General features: G+C 45.1%; 1 protein-coding gene across 11 annotated transcripts in view; it reads right to left on the reverse strand.

The window, feature by feature from the left end:
- The window catches only part of rasal2 (RAS protein activator like 2), a 103093-nt gene that overhangs the window by 6736 nt on the left and 80732 nt on the right, over nt 1–15625 (reverse strand). For 9 of the 11 annotated variants that reach the window (XM_035788048.2, XM_035788047.2, XM_035788046.2 and 6 more), the window contains 5 exons: nt 3741–3940; nt 1939–2941; nt 1612–1755; nt 635–837; nt 299–386 (listed from right to left, as the gene is read on the reverse strand). In XM_035788048.2, the coding sequence (XP_035643941.1) occupies nt 299–386; nt 635–837; nt 1612–1755; nt 1939–2941; nt 3741–3940 (1638 nt within the window). The remainder of the gene's footprint in view (nt 1–298; nt 387–634; nt 838–1611; nt 1756–1938; nt 2942–3740; nt 3941–15625) is intronic. The other 2 variants (XM_035788044.1, XM_035788045.1) reach the window with 2 other exon arrangements.

Raw genomic sequence — 15625 nt, forward strand, 5'->3', positions numbered from 1 at the left:
GAGGGGGGAATCACTCAGAAAGTGATCCAAACGATGGCTCTTTTGTAGTTATCGTTGTAGTGTGAACACTCCTGTCTATGTGAATTAGAGCGATTTCAATTTTTTTATCAATATAGTTGGCATTCTTGGTGTAGACAGCCCATAAGACTGAATTCATCTGTTTCCATGGAGAGTAGAATATTATTCGTAAAGGGATTGAACTGAATGGATCTGAACGGTGTTAGGTATTTGTATTATTCAAATGCCCAGCCCAGGTAGAATACAGACAAAATGTGTGCAGTGTGTTCTATTACGATACCTGTGCATCAATGATCTTCTGCTTGGCGTCTATGACAACCTGCATCTCTGTATGGTCTCTCTTCAGCTCCTCCTCTACAGCCATTAACCTGTGAGTGACAGAGCATAGCCACCTCAGACAAATATACATCAAAAGAGCCCTGTGGACCCTGGTCAAAATTACTGCACTATATAGGGAATAGGGTGCCTTTTGGGATACAGATATACAAGTAACTATAAGCATGCCATTAAGCAGTCAATCTTTCATTCATTAGTTTGTTCAATCATTCATTTACAGGAATTACGACTGAAGCACATGCTCCTTCTTGTCAGCAAAATCCTCCAGAGTAATGCCGACCTGCAGATGATGCTCTTCATCTGATTGTCCTTCTCCTCCTGCTGCCGCCGCAGCCTCTCTTCGCTGTCCTCCAGGCGGGCCTTGTACTCCATCAGCAGTTTCTGCATCTGCTGCTCCTGGGCCAGCAGACGTCTCTCGTACTCCTCCAGACACAGACTAGACACCCGCAGGCGCTCCTTCAGCTTGGAGATCTCCTGTTCATACTGGAGGGAGAGAGGCGAGAGACAGATGGGAAGATAGAAAGAGAGAGTGGGATGGGATGATCATGTTAGTCATGCCTAAGACAAAGCCAACCTCTGTCTGCCTACACTCTACCCCAAAGCCATAAAACTGCTGAACAATTTGATAAAATCGCCACCGGACAATTTACAATGACACCCCTCCTTTTTGTACACTGCTGCTACTCGCTGTTTGTTTGTTTGTTATCTATGCATAGTCACTTCGCCCCCACCAACATGTACAGATTACATCAACTAGCCTGTACCCCTGCACACTGACTCGGTACCGGTGCCCCCTGTACATCGCCTCATTATTGTTATTTTTATTGTGTTACTTTTTATTATAACTTTTTATTTTTGTCTACGAAGTAAATATTTTCTTCTTCTTGAACTTCACTGTTGGTTAAGGGCTTGTAAGTAAGCATTTCACGGTAAAGTCTACACTTTCTACACGTCTACACGTATTCGGATTTGATTTAATTAGCAGGCTCATGTGTTGGACTTGGTAATGAAGAAGACAGCCAGCACCAGCAAATATAACTTCAAAACGTGAAACTAAGCCATGAGGTCGAAGGAATTGTCCGTAGAGCTCTGAGACAGGATTGTGTCGAGGCACAAATCTTGGGAAGGGTACCATAACATTTCTGCAGCATTGAAGGTCCCCAAGAAGACAGCCAGCACTAGCAAATATAACTTCGAAACGTGGACATGTTTTGGCCATCAAACCTTTATTGGCTGTGACTCTGGCTGACTCTTTACCTTCTCTGCGTTCCTGCTGTCCTGGCTGCTCTGATCTGCTGGGGCCGCCTGCTCCTTCTCGTCCTCGTACTGGCCGTTATTCAGCACCCACGCTGCTGTCCTCTCTACAGGTGACATGGTGACTGGCTCTACTGGCGACGCCACCTGCACCACCACCATCACCACAGATACCGAGATGTCAATCAAATCTACCCTGAGTGGCCAACACGACTGGCCACACCTTATTTCGGGGGCATTTATCATTGATAATAACAACATAATATATAGGGGTGTCGGCGCTGAGCTTGTGTATGTATCTAAGTGTAGTTCTGTATGCCAGACGAGTACCTGGTGTGGTGTCTGCTGCTTGGCCACGCTCCTGACGGGGGGCACAGGGCTCTCCATGGAGCAGGTGGACTGCTGGTGTGAGTGGCCTCCAGTGCCTGCACCTGGCTGGGCCTGGATGGGGATAGGCATGGGCTCCGTGTTGATGGAGCTGCTGCTGCGCAGAGATGCGCTGTGGGGCAGGGAGTGGGGCGTCCGGGCCCCACCACTCCCCCCGCTGCGGCTCTGCTGCTCCACCCTCACGATGTGGGCTGTGCCCGTGCTGTTCTGCCTGGGCACTGCCACTGCGTGGGCCCCTCCCTGGTGGTCCGGCAGGGTGTGGCGGCGCGGCGTGGAGCAGTCCTCGCTCTGCGTGCTCCTCTGGCTGAACTCCTCAAGGCTGCTATTGGACGGGACCCTGCCCCCCTTGCCTCCGAACTCAACCTCTGAGTTGCTGTGGCTGCGGGAGCTATCGGTGCTCAGGTTCTCTGAGCTGGAGCCCGGCTGAAGGGAGTGCACTGAGTGGGAGTGGCCCGAGTGTGTTGTGGAGTGTACTGCTGTGTGTTGTTGTTGTTGTGTCAGGTTGCTAAGGTGATAGACAGGGTTCTGGAAAGAGAGGGGCTGGAGGCTCTTCTGCTGGCTGAGGGATGGGTGTAGGGGCCGACGCACCTGCGGCGCACTCTGTGGGAGGTTGTCCCGTAACGAGGGCTTCTGGTGTAGGGCTTGGTGTGACTGTGGGGTGGTAGCCTGGTGGGGGTGCCCGATAGAGACCTGGGAGCCCACCCTGCTCAGCCTGGGTGGAGCTTCGTGGAGAGGGAGAGGTCCCTGGCCACTCTGGACCATGTGAGAGTCCTGGAGGTCCACCAGGGAGATGCTGCGTCCATTGGGCAGAAGGTTCTCCCTATCCTCCTTGTCCGAGAAGCTCATGCTGTGGGCGGACGACTGCTGGCCCAGGAGAGGGTTCTTCCCCCGGTGAAGGCCGTCCATAACATGCTCCTGGACTGGGGACTTTATGCTGCGAACCTCACTGCAAAACACACAACACATTAACAGAGAGTTCTGAAACCAAAACTAGTACCAGTCCAAAATGGCATCCTATTCCCTATGTCGTTAACTACATTGAACAGGGCCATAGGGGTCTGGTCAAAATTAGTGCACTATATATGCCTAGGGCAGGGGTAGGCAACCCTGGTTTTGGAGTGCCGCAGGCACTTCATGTTTTTGATTTAACCTACCTGAAAAGACTAGGTGTGTTGAATTTAGGCAATCAATGAACTGATCAATAAACTAAGTAGCCCAGTTTGGTGCCTAGTTGGGACAAAACCCTGCACTACTTGTGGTTCTCCAGGAACAGGGTTGTCTATTCCCTATGCCAGGGCTAGAGTGCCATTAGGGACACAGGTGAAATGCAGCTAACCGTCTTTTCCTTTCAAGTTTATCTCAATGTTCCTTTAGCACCAATATTTACTCTGATCCACTTTAAAGCTGGAAAAACGTCCATCTCAGATTCCCTCATTACCTCTTCAGCTGCTAAAAATGGAAAGTCTCTAGCTGCAGCTTTATTTAGAAAGATCCTAACAGTGAGTCATCTCCCAAATCAATGCACCATAAAACAACCTATCCCTATAAACTGCATGAGCATATACCAACATCTCTCAACCTTTTGTATGAAAGCTGAATCTCCAGATTAACTGGCACAAAATCACCAGACGAAACAGCCTTCGAAAAGAACTACAGCCAGAACTACACCACAGAATTAGACCATGCATGGCTGCGTGGTGATTGGCAATATCGTTGCAGCGGTTGTGACCATATTGGAGTCCTACCTGTCGGCCGGATCTTCGAATATCCTCTGCAGGCCTGAAGAGACGCTGCCGCTGATATTGTGTGAGGAGCTGTTGTCCTGGAAGCGTCGGAGCTGTTGCTGGATGGGTGTGGGGCTGGACAGAGAGCGGGCTATGTCCCCCAGGATGCGAGGCAGGGGGCCCAGTTTGGCTACGGTCGCCTGCAGGAAGGAATTTTCACCCTGGGTTGCACGTTACCATGACGAAGGCAGCAGCACCAGGCCACGTCACCCAGTATTGTGGAATGAGGATGGCAGAAGGTTTGGAGGACAGAGGATTGGCAGGTTGGTTTGTTGGTTGGTTGGCAATGAGAAGCACCATAATGCATTGGTGTTGTTGGGACAGTGTAACCATGGAGACACAGTGTGTGTCAGGCAGAGTAGAAGGGTGGAGTGGAAAAGGAGGGAGGGGTGGGGACAGTAGATGTAGAAAAAAAATTGAGGAGAAAACATAAGGAAATGAATAAATTTGGGGTAAAAAAATAAAACAACACATGCCACTAAATAACAGCCATTCCAAACACAAAAACATGCATCAAGGGCAAACTAATGCAGAAGGTTGTGAGGTAAGAATAAGATGTAGGGAGTATTGAAATGAATACTGTAAAAAACTAGGGTTCCCAGAAGAATAAACATACAGTTCCTTCAGAAAGTATTCACACCACTTTACTTTTTCTAAGTCAAAACTGTAACTAGGCCACTCAGGAACATTCAATGTTGTATATTTGGCCTTGTGTTTTAGGTAATTGTCCTGCTGAAAGGTGAATTTGTCTCCCAGTGTCTGTTGGAAAGCAGACTGAACCAAGTTTGTTTTTTAATATAAAAAGAAAACTCCCTTGTTCTTGCCGATGACAAGCATACCCATAACATGATGCAGCCATATTTGAAAATATGAAGAGAGGTCCTCAGTGATGTGTTGGATTTGCCCCAAACATAACACTTTGTATTCGGGAAATTAAGTTAATTTCTTTGCCACATTTTTTGCAGTAATACTTCAGTGCCTTATTGCAAAACAGGATGCATGTTTTATAACTTATTTTTTTGGTCATTTTTTTTTAGTATTGTGGAGTAACTACAATGTTGTTGATCCATCCTTAGTTATCTCATATAACAGCTATTAAACGCTAACTGTTTTAAATCCCTGAAGTATTTCATTCCTCTCCATCAACTAAGAAGGGTGCCAGTATTTTTCTTTGTGACTGGGTGTATTGATACACCATCCAAGGTGTAATTAATAATTTCACCATGCTTAAAGGAATATTCAATGTCTGCTTTAAAAAAGAAACATCTGCCAATAGGTTCCCTTCTTTGCGAACCACTGGAAAATCTCCCTGGTCTTTGTGGTTGAATTTGAAATTACCTGCTCGACTGAGGGACCTTACAGATCATTTGTATGTGTGGGATAGTCATTTAAAAATCAGGTTAAACACTATTATTGCACACAGAGTGAGTCCATGCAACTTGTGAAGCATTTTTAAAAATTATTATCCTGAACTTCGTTAGGCTTGCCATAACAAAGTGGTTGAATACTTATTGACTCAAGACATTTAAACTTTTCTAAAAACACAATTTCACTTTGACATTATGGGGTATTGTGTGTAGATCAGTGACACAAAATCTCAACTTAATCCATTTTAAATTCAGGCTGTAACACAACAAAATGTGGAAAAAGTCAAGGGGTGTGAATACTTTCTGAAGCCACTGTAAACATGTAAGATAATCAAACATGCATTTATAAATTAACAAACTCAGGGTACAGTGTAGGAGCCTTGCAGGATTAGGGTTAGGGTGAGTGGTTGCCACGTGCAGAGAATGAGTGGGTGACGTTACCCTGCTTTAAATCTTCTAGAATCAACATTTACATTTTTAGGGAATGTCATAGTGAAAAGCGTTAGGGGTAAAACCATCCTGGACTGTATAATTCATTTTCCTCTTCTCATAAAGTCACTAACCCTTTAGCCACGAGAGGCTTAATACGCAAGTCAAATCAATGTGGTGTAAGCTGATTAGGCAGACTTTTGTCCAAACACCACTTGATATCATTAGATCATAGCTAAGTCATATGATTAAGACCCATTTACCCACAAAACCATTACATTCAGCACTTTTCAGAATCATAAATGTGTTATTTTAGATTAATAGGCACTATAAAACTACCCTACAAGCCTGCAAATACTGTAGTGGAACAGAGAAGGAAAATTACGATAATTGTTGTAATGGTAGCACCACTGCATCATTTGCCTTGCATATATACCTAGTAAGGTGCACAATTAGGAGCCTGAACATGTAATTAAAGTACAGCAAGCATTCTGGTTCAGGCTTACTAACGATATGGCTCTGTCCCAAATGGCACCCTATTCACAAAATAGTGCACAACTTTTGACCTGAGCCCATGGACAAAGTAGTGCACTATAAAGGGAATAGGAAGCCATTTGAGATCCATCTATTAACAGATGTACAGCACCAGTCAAAAGTTTTTTTTCTTCAAAGTAGCCACCCTTTGCCTTGATGACAGCGTTGCACACTCTTGGCATTCTTTCAACCAGTTTCATGAGGTCATCACCTAGAATGCATTTCAATTAACAGGTGTGCCTTGTTAAGTCCATTTTGGGGAATTTCTTTCCTTCTTAATGCATTTGAGCCAATCAGTTGTGTTGTGACATGGTAAGGGTGGTATACAGAAGATAGCCCTAATTGGTAAAAAAACAAGTCCATATTATGGCAAGAACGGCTCATATAAAAAAAAGAGAAACGACAGTCCATCATTACTTTGACATGAAGGTCAGTAAAATCAGAACATTTCAAGAACTTTGAAAGTTTCTTACAGTGCAGTCGGCAAAAACCATCGAGCGCTATGATGAAACTGGCTCTCGTGAGGACGGCCACAGGAAAGGAAGACCGAGATAACTCTAATGAACGTATCCTCAGCAGCAAAGTTAACGGGACATCAGATTGCAGCCCAAATAAATGCTTCACAGAGTTCAAGTAACAGACACACCTCAACATGAACTGTTCAGAGACGACTGCGTGAATCAGGCCTTCATCGCCAAATTGCTGCAAAGAAATCACTACTAAAGGACACCAATAAGAAGAAGACACTTACTTGGGCCAAGAAACACAAGCAATGGACATTAGACCGGTGAAAGTCTGTCCTTTGGTCTGATGAGTCCGAATTTTAGATTTTTAGTTCCAACTGCCCTGTCTTTGTGAGACGCAGAGTAGGTGAACGGATGATCTCCGCATGTGTGATTCACACCGTGAAGCAGAGGTCGACTGATTAATCGGCAAGGCCGAATAACTAGGGCCGATTTCAAGTTGTTTTCATAACAAATTGGTAATGAGCATTTTTGGACGCAGATTATGGCCGATTACATTGCACTCCACAAGGAGCCTGTGTGGCAGACTGACCAGCTGTTACGCGAGTGCAGCAATGAGCCAAGGTAAGTTGCTAGCTAGCATTAAACGTATCTTATAAAAAACAATCAATCTTAACATAATCACTAGTTAACTTCTTCGAGATAGGGGGCGCTCTTTTAATCTTTGGATAAAAAATGTTCCTGTTTTAAACAAGATATTTTGTCACGAAAAGATGCTCGACTATGCATGTAATTGACAGCTTTGGAAACAAAACTGCAAAGATATTGTCTGTGAGTGCCCCAGAACTAATGCTACAGGCGAAACCAAGATGAAGTTTCATACAGGAAATGCCCCAGATTCTGATGGCGCTGTGTTCCAATGTCTCCTTATTATGGCTGTGAATGCCCCAGGAATGAGCCTGCCCTTTGTGTCGTTTCTCCAAGGTGTCTGCAGCATTGTGACGTATTTGTAGGCATATCATTGGAAGATTGACCATAAGAGACTACATTTACCAGGTGTCCGCCCGGTGTCCTGTGTTGAAATTATTGCGTAATCTTTAGGTCCATGCGCCGTTCCATTTCTTCAGAAGAGAAAGTCAATTGCCACGATGGATTTATCGTCGATAGATATGTGAAAAACACCTTGAGGATTGATTCAAAACATCGGTTTGCCATGTTTCTGTCGATATTATGGAGTTAATTTGGAAAAACTTAACATTTGCTATCTAACTGAGTCTCCTCATTGAAAACATCTGAAGTTCTTCAAAGGTAAATTATTTTATTTGAATGCTTTTCTGGTTTTTGTGAAGATGTTGCCTGCTGAATGCTAACGCTAAATGCTATGCTAGCTATCAATACTGTTAGACAAATGCTTGTTTTGCTATGGTTGAGAAGCATATTTTTGAAAATCTGAGATGACAGTGTTGTTAACCTGTTACTCCTACCCCTACTTTTTTCGAACATTCTGTTAAAAATCGTGCAACATTTCAGCGCCCTGCTGCTCATGCCAGGAATATAGTATATGCATATGATTAGTATGTGTGGATAGAAAACACTCAGACGTTTATAAAACTGGTTAAATCACTGCTGTGACTATAACAGAACGTGCGTTTCATCGAAAAGTGCAGGAAAATCTGATCACTTCCAGGAATTGTTAAAGGTGAACCGAATTAAATGAGGCCGAGGTTGCAGTACCTACAGCTTCCACACGATGTCTAGAGTCTTGTCATTTGCTTCGGCTTTGATTCTTGGTCAAACCGAATCAAGGGAACCGATTCCCTCCGGTCTCCGACCGGATGTTTTGGAAGATTTCTCCTGACATTTTTTCCAGACGGACACCTATAGAATTTACATCGCCTCCTGATGAATTTTATCGCTTATTAACGTGTACTAATACCTAAAGTTGCATTACAAAAGTATTTCAAGTGTTTTGTGAAAGTTTATCGTCGACTTTTTTAATTTAAAAAAATGACGTTACGTTATGAAACGCTATTTTTTTGTTTATCACACAGTCTTCATAGATCGATATCTAGGCTATATATGGACCGATTTAATTGAAGAAAAAAAAGACCCAATAGTAATTATGGGACATCTAGGAGTGCCAACAAAGAAGATGGTCAAAGGTAATGAATGTTTTATATTTTATTGTGCGGTTTGTGTAGCGCCGACTATGCTAATTCTTTTGTTTACGTCCCCTGCGGGTCTTTTGGGGTGTTACATGCTATCAGATAATAGCTTCTCATGCTTTCGCCGAAAAGCATTTTAAAAATCTGACTTGTTGCCTGGATTCACAACGAGTGTAGCTTTAATTCAATACCCTGCATGTGTATTTTAATGAACGTTTGAGTTTTAACTAATACTATTAGCATTTAGCGTAGCGCATTTGCATTTCCAGATCTCTAGATGGGACGCCTGCGTGCAAGGTAGGAGCAAGAGGTTAACAAAAGGCTAAGCTTGAGAGCAAATAGATTTATTTCATTTAATTTGCGATTTTCATGAATAGTTAACGTTGCATTACGCTAATGAGCTTGCGGATAGATTTACACAATCCTGGATACAGATTTTTTTTCGTGATGCAGAAAACGGAGCAATTTGTCCTAAACAAATAATATTTTTGTAAAAACTGAACATTTGCTATCTAACTGAGTCTCTTCATTGAAAACATCTGAAGTTCTTCAAAGGTAAATTATTTTATTTGAATGCTTTTCTGGTTTTTGTGAAAATGTTGCCTGCTGAATGCTAACGCTAAATGCTATGCTAGCTATCAATACTGTTAGACAAATGCTTGTTTTGCTATGGTTGAGAAGTATAGTATTTCGGTTCCAGGTTGGAGCGAAATCGCATTCGCACTTCGCTCTGCAGGTTGTATAACTTTTTCATTACATTTCATTATAGTACAACGGTTGATTTGTCTAATCTTAGCAATTCTTCTTAGCTAGCTACATAGCTGTCCTTGTATCAGAGATAATTGCTTAATTATCGTATTTCGTCGCCCTAACGTAGCCTTCACTGCTATTCGCCCAGGAGCTAGCAAGCGCTAGCTAACGCACACAGATTAGCATCACTGTAGTGCTATTCACTCAACTGTACGACTTGATTAGTCTAGTGTTAGCTAACTACATAGCTGTCTTTGTCTTTGTTTCCAAGATAATTGTGTAGTTTAGTGTGTGTAGCCTTGGAGTGATTATCTTAATTCACTGAGGTTCGCTAGCCAGCTATTTGTCGTCCTTAACGTAGGAGACTCTGCTAGCTAACCAACAGCTAACAGCTAACAGCTAGCCAACAACAACCCGGTCGCATTCCGCTTCGCTCCACAGTTAGTATCACATTTTCATTTAATTTCATTACAGTACAACGGTTTGATTTGTTTGATCGTAGCTAGCTACATAGCCGTCTCTGTTTCAAAGATAATTGTGTAGTCTAGAGCGATTTCCTAGGTTAGCTAGCCAGCTATTGTCGTTCTTTTAACGCAACGTAACGTAAACAACACTGCTAGCTAGCCAGCTAGCCCCCGATTAGCAGCACTGTAGAAACTATTACACTCAACGGAACGACTTGATTAGTGTAGTGTCAACAACGCAGCCACTGCCAGCTAGCCTACTTTAGCAGTACTGTATAATTTTAATCATTTTAGTCAATAAGACTCTTGCTACGTAAGCTTAACTTTCTGAACATTCGAGACGTGTAGTCCACTTGTAATTCCAATCTCCTTGCATTAGCGTAGCCTTTTTCTGTAGCCTGTCAACTATGTGTCTGTCTATCCCTGTTCTCTCCTCTCTGCACAGACCATACAAACGCTCCACACCGCGTGGCCGCGACCACCCTAATCTGGTGGTCCCAGCGCGTAACCCACGTGGAGTTCCAGGTCTCCGGTAGCCTCTGGAACTGCCGATCTGCGGCCAACAAGGCAGAGTTCATCTCAGCCTATGCCTCCCTCCAGTCCCTTGACTTCTTGGCACTGACGGAAACATGGATCACCACAGATAACACTGCTACTCCTACTGCTCTCTCCTCGTCCGCCCACGTGTTCTCGCACACCCCGAGAGCTTCTGGTCAGCGGGGTGGTGGCACCGGATCCTCATCTCTCCCAAGTGGTCTTTCTCTCTTTCTCCCTTACCCATCTGTCTATTGCCTCCTTTGAATTCCATGCTGTCACAGTTACCAGCCCTTTCAAGCTTAACATCCTTATCATTTATCGCCCTCCAGGTTCCCTCGGAGAGTTCATCAATGAGCTTGATGCCTTGATAAGCTCCTTTCCTGAGGACGGCTCACCTCTCACAGTTCTGGGCGACTTTAACCTCCCCACGTCTACCTTTGACTCATTCCTCTCTGCCTCCTTCTTTCCACTCCTCTCCTCTTTTGACCTCACCCTCTCACCTTCCCCCTACTCACAAGGCAGGCAATACGCTTGACCTCATCTTTACTAGATGCTGTTCTTCCACTAACCTCATTGCAACTCCCTCCAAGTCTCCGACCACTACCTTGTATCCTTTTCCCTCTCATCCAACACTTCCCACACTGCCCCTACTCGGATGGTATCGCGCCGTCCCAACCTTCGCTCTCTCTCCCCCGCTACTCTCTCCTCTTCCATCCTATCATCTCTTCCCTCTGCTCAAACTTTCTCCAACCTATCTCCTGATTCTGCCTCCTCAACCCTCCTCTCCTCCCTTACTGCATCCTTTGACTCCCTATGTCCCCTATCCTCCAGGCCGGCTCGGTCCTCCCCTCCCGCTCCGTGGCTCGACGACTCCTTGCGAGCTCACAGAACAGGGCTCCGGGCAGCCGAGCGGAAATGGAGGAAAACTCGCCTCCCTGCGGACCTGGCATCCTTTCACTCCCTCCTCTCTACATTTTCCTCCTCTGTCTCTGCTGCTAAAGCCACTTTCTACCATTCTAAATTCCAAGCATCTGCCTCTAACCCTAGGAAGCCCTTTGCCACCTTCTCCTCCCTCCTGAATCCTCCCCCTCCTCCCTCTCTGCAGATGACTTCGTCAACCATTTTGAAAAGAAGGTCGACGACATCCGATCCTCGTTTGCTAAGTCAAACGACACCGCTGGTTCTGCTCACGCTGCCCTACCCTATGCTCTGACCTCTTTCTCCCCTCTCTCTCCAGATGAAATCTCGCGTCTTGTGAAGGCCGGCCGCCCAACAACCTGCCCGCTTGACCCTATCCCCTCCTCTCTTCTCCAGACCATTTCCGGAGACCTTCTCCCTTACCTCACCTCGCTCATCAACTCATCCCTGACCGCTGGCTACGTCCCTCCCGTCTTCAAGAGAGCGAGAGTTGCACCCCTTCTGAAAAAACCTACACTCGATCCCTCCGATGTCAACAACTACAGACCAGTATCCCTTCTCTCTTTTCTCTCCAAAACTCTTGAGCGTGCCGTCCTTGGCCAGCTCTACCGCTATCTCTCTCAGAATGACCTTCTTGATCCAAATCAGTCAGGTTTCAAGACTAGTCATTCAACTGAGACTGCTCTTCTCTGTATCACGGAGGCGCTCCGCACTGCTAAAGCTAACTCTCTCTCCTCTGCTCTCATCCTTCTAGACCTATCGGCTGCCTTCGATACTGTGAACCATCAGATCCTCCTCTCCACCCTCTCCGAGTTGGGCATCTCCGGCGCGGCCCACGCTTGGATTGCGTCCTACCTGACAGGTCGCTCCTACCAGGTGGCGTGGCGAGAATCTGTCTCCTCACCACGCGCTCTCACCACTGGTGTCCCCCAGGGCTCTGTTCTAGGCCCTCTCTTATTCTCGCTATACACCAAGTCACTTGGCTCTGTCATAACCTCACATGGTCTCTCCTATCATTGCTATGCAGACGACACACAATTAATCTTCTCCTTTCCCCTTCTGATGACCAGGTGGCGAATCGCATCTCTGCATGTCTGGCAGACATATCAGTGTGGATGACGGATCACCACCTCAAGCTGAACCTCAGCAAGACGGAGCTCCTCTTCCTCCCGGGGAAGGACTGCCCGTTCCATGATCTCGCCATCACGGTTGACAACTCCATTGTGTCCTCCTCCCAGAGCGCTAAGAACCTTGGCGTGATCCTGGACAACACCCTGACGTTCTCAACTAACATCAAGGCGGTGTCCCGTTCCTGTAGGTTCATGCTCTACAACATCCGCAGAGTACGACCCTGCCTCACACAGGAAGCGGCGCAGGTCCTAATCCAGGCACTTGTCATCTCCCGTCTTGATTACTGCAACTCGCTGTTGGTTGGGCTCCCTGCCTGTGCCATTAAACCCCTACAACTCATCCAGAACGCCGCAGCCCGTCTGGTGTTCAACCTTCCCAAGTTCTCTCACGTCACCCCGCTCCTCCGCTCTCTCCACTGGCTTCCAGTTGAAGCTCGCATCCGCTACAAGACCATGGTGCTTGCCTACGGAGCTGTGAGGGGAACGGCACCACAGTACCTCCAGGCTCTGATCAGGCCCTACACCCAAACAAGGGCACTGCGTTCATCCACCTCTGGCCTGCTCGCCTCCCTACCACTGAGGAAGTACAGTTCCCGCTCAGCCCAGTCAAAACTGTTCGCTGCTCTGGCCCCCAATGGTGGAACAAACTCCCTCACGACGCCAGGACAGCGGAGTCAATCACCACCTTCCGGAGACACCTGAAACCCCACCTCTTCAAGGAATACCTAGGATAGGGTAAGTAAGGGTAAGTAATCCTTCTCACCCCCCTCCCCCAAAAAAAAGATTTAGATGCAAGTGACTGTTCCACTGGATGTCATAAGGTGTATGCACCAATTTGTAAGTTTATTTATCATCGAATCACAGCCTTGGCGGTGATTTAACAAGTGCATTCGCAAAAAAGCACTGTCATTGCACCAATTTACCAAACCATAAACATCAATACCCTTCTTAAAAAATCAATACACAAGTACATTTTTTAAAACCTGCATATTTAGTTCAAAGAAATTCATGTTAGCAGGTAAAATTAACAAGGGAAATTGTGTCACTTCTCTTGCGTTCTGTGCAAGCAGAGTCAGGGTATATGAAGCAGTTTGGGCCGCCTGGCTCGTTGCGAACTGTGTGAAGACGATTTCTTCCTAACAAAGACTTGCCAGCAGCTCTTCGCAATGCTTGAAGCACAGAGCCGTTTATGACTTCAAGCCTATCAACTCCCGAGATTACGCTATAGTGCCAATAAGAACATCCAATAGTCAAAGGTATATGAAATACAAATGTACAGAGAAAAATAATCCTATAGCAACTACAATCTAAAACTCATGTTAAAAGGAACCAACAGCTTTCATATGTTCTCATTGGGGCAGCAGGGTAGCCTAGTGGTTAGAGCGTTGGACTAGTAACCTGAAGGTTGCAAGTTCAAACCCCCGAGCTGACAAGGTACAAATCTGTCGTTCTGCCCCTGAACAGGCAGTTAACCCACTGTTCCTAGGCCGTCATTGAAAATAAGAACTTGTTCTTAACGGACTTGCCTAAATAAAGGTAAAAATAAAAATGTTCTGAGCAAGGAACTTAAACGTTAGCTTTTTTACATGGCACATATTGGACTTTTACTTTCTTCTCCAACACTTTGTTGTTGCATTATTTATTTGAGACTAAATTGTTTTTATTTGTGTAATATATTAAGTTAAAATAAAAGTGTTCATTCAGTATTGTTGTAATTGTCATTATTACAAATATACATATACAGAAATCTTCCGATCAATCAATACTTATTTTCCACCATAACTTGCAAATAAATAAATTTAAAATCCTACAATGTGATTTTCTGTATTTTTTTCCCTCATTTTGTCTGTCATAGTTGAAGTGTACCTATGATGAAAATTACAGGCCTCTCATCTTTTTAAGTGGGAGAACTTGCACAATTGATGGCTGACTAAATATTTTTTTGCCCCACTGTATACACACAGTGTGTGCAAATGGCATGAGGAGGTAAGGCAATAAATAGGCCATAGTGGCGAAGTAATGACCTTTTAGCAAATTAACACTGGAATGATAGATGTGCAGATGATGTGCAAGTAGAAATACTTGGTGTGCTGAAGAGCAAAAATGTAAATAAAAATTTGGGGATGAGGTCAGTAGATTGGATGGACTATTTACAGATGGGCTGTGTACAGCTGCAGCGATCGGTTAGCTGATGTTTAAAGTTAGTGAGGGAGATAAGTCTTCAACTTCAGCAATTTTTGCAATTTGTTCCAGTCATTGGCAGCAAATAACTGGAAGGAAAGGCAGTGTTGGCTTTAATGATGACCAGTGAGATATACCTGCCGGAGCGCGTGCTATGGGTGGGTGTTGTTATCGTGACCAGTGAGCTGAGATAAGACGGAACGTTACCTAGCAAAGACTTATAGATGACCTGGAGCCAGTGGGTCTGGCGACGAATATGTAGCGAGGGCCAGCCGACGAGAGAATACAGGTCGCAGTGGTGGGTGGTATATGTGGATTTGGTGACAAAATGGATGGCACTGTAATAGACTGCCTCCAGTTTGCTGAGTAGAGTGTTGAGGCAATTTTGTAAATCACATCGCAAAGTCAATCAGAAAGTCAAGGATCGGTAGGCTAGTCAGTTTTAGGAGGGTATGTTTGGCGGCATGAGTGAAGGAGGCTTTGTTGCGAAATAGGAAGCCGATTCTAGATTTAATTTTGGATTGGAGATGTTTAATATGAGTCTGGAAGGAGAGTTTAGTCTAGCCAGACACCTAGGTAGTTGTAGTTGTCCATATATTATAAGTCAGAACCGTCCAGAATAGTGATGCTTTTCGGGGCGGGCGGGTGCGGGCAACGATCGGTTGAAAAGCATGCATTTAGTTTTACTAGCATTTAAGAGCAGTTGGAGGCCACAGAAGGAGTGTTTTATGGCATTGAAGCTTGTTTGGAGGTTTGTTAACACAGTGTCCAAAGAAGGGCCAGATGTATACAGAATGGTGTCGTCTGCGTAGAGGTGGATCAGGGAATCACCCGCAGAAAGAGCGATATCGTTGATATATACAGAGAAAAGAGTCGGCCCGTGAATTGAACCCTGTGGCACCCCCAT

Source organism: Oncorhynchus keta, chromosome 15 (genome assembly GCF_023373465.1).
Source record: "Oncorhynchus keta strain PuntledgeMale-10-30-2019 chromosome 15, Oket_V2, whole genome shotgun sequence".
Taxonomy (NCBI): Eukaryota; Metazoa; Chordata; class Actinopteri; order Salmoniformes; family Salmonidae; genus Oncorhynchus; species Oncorhynchus keta.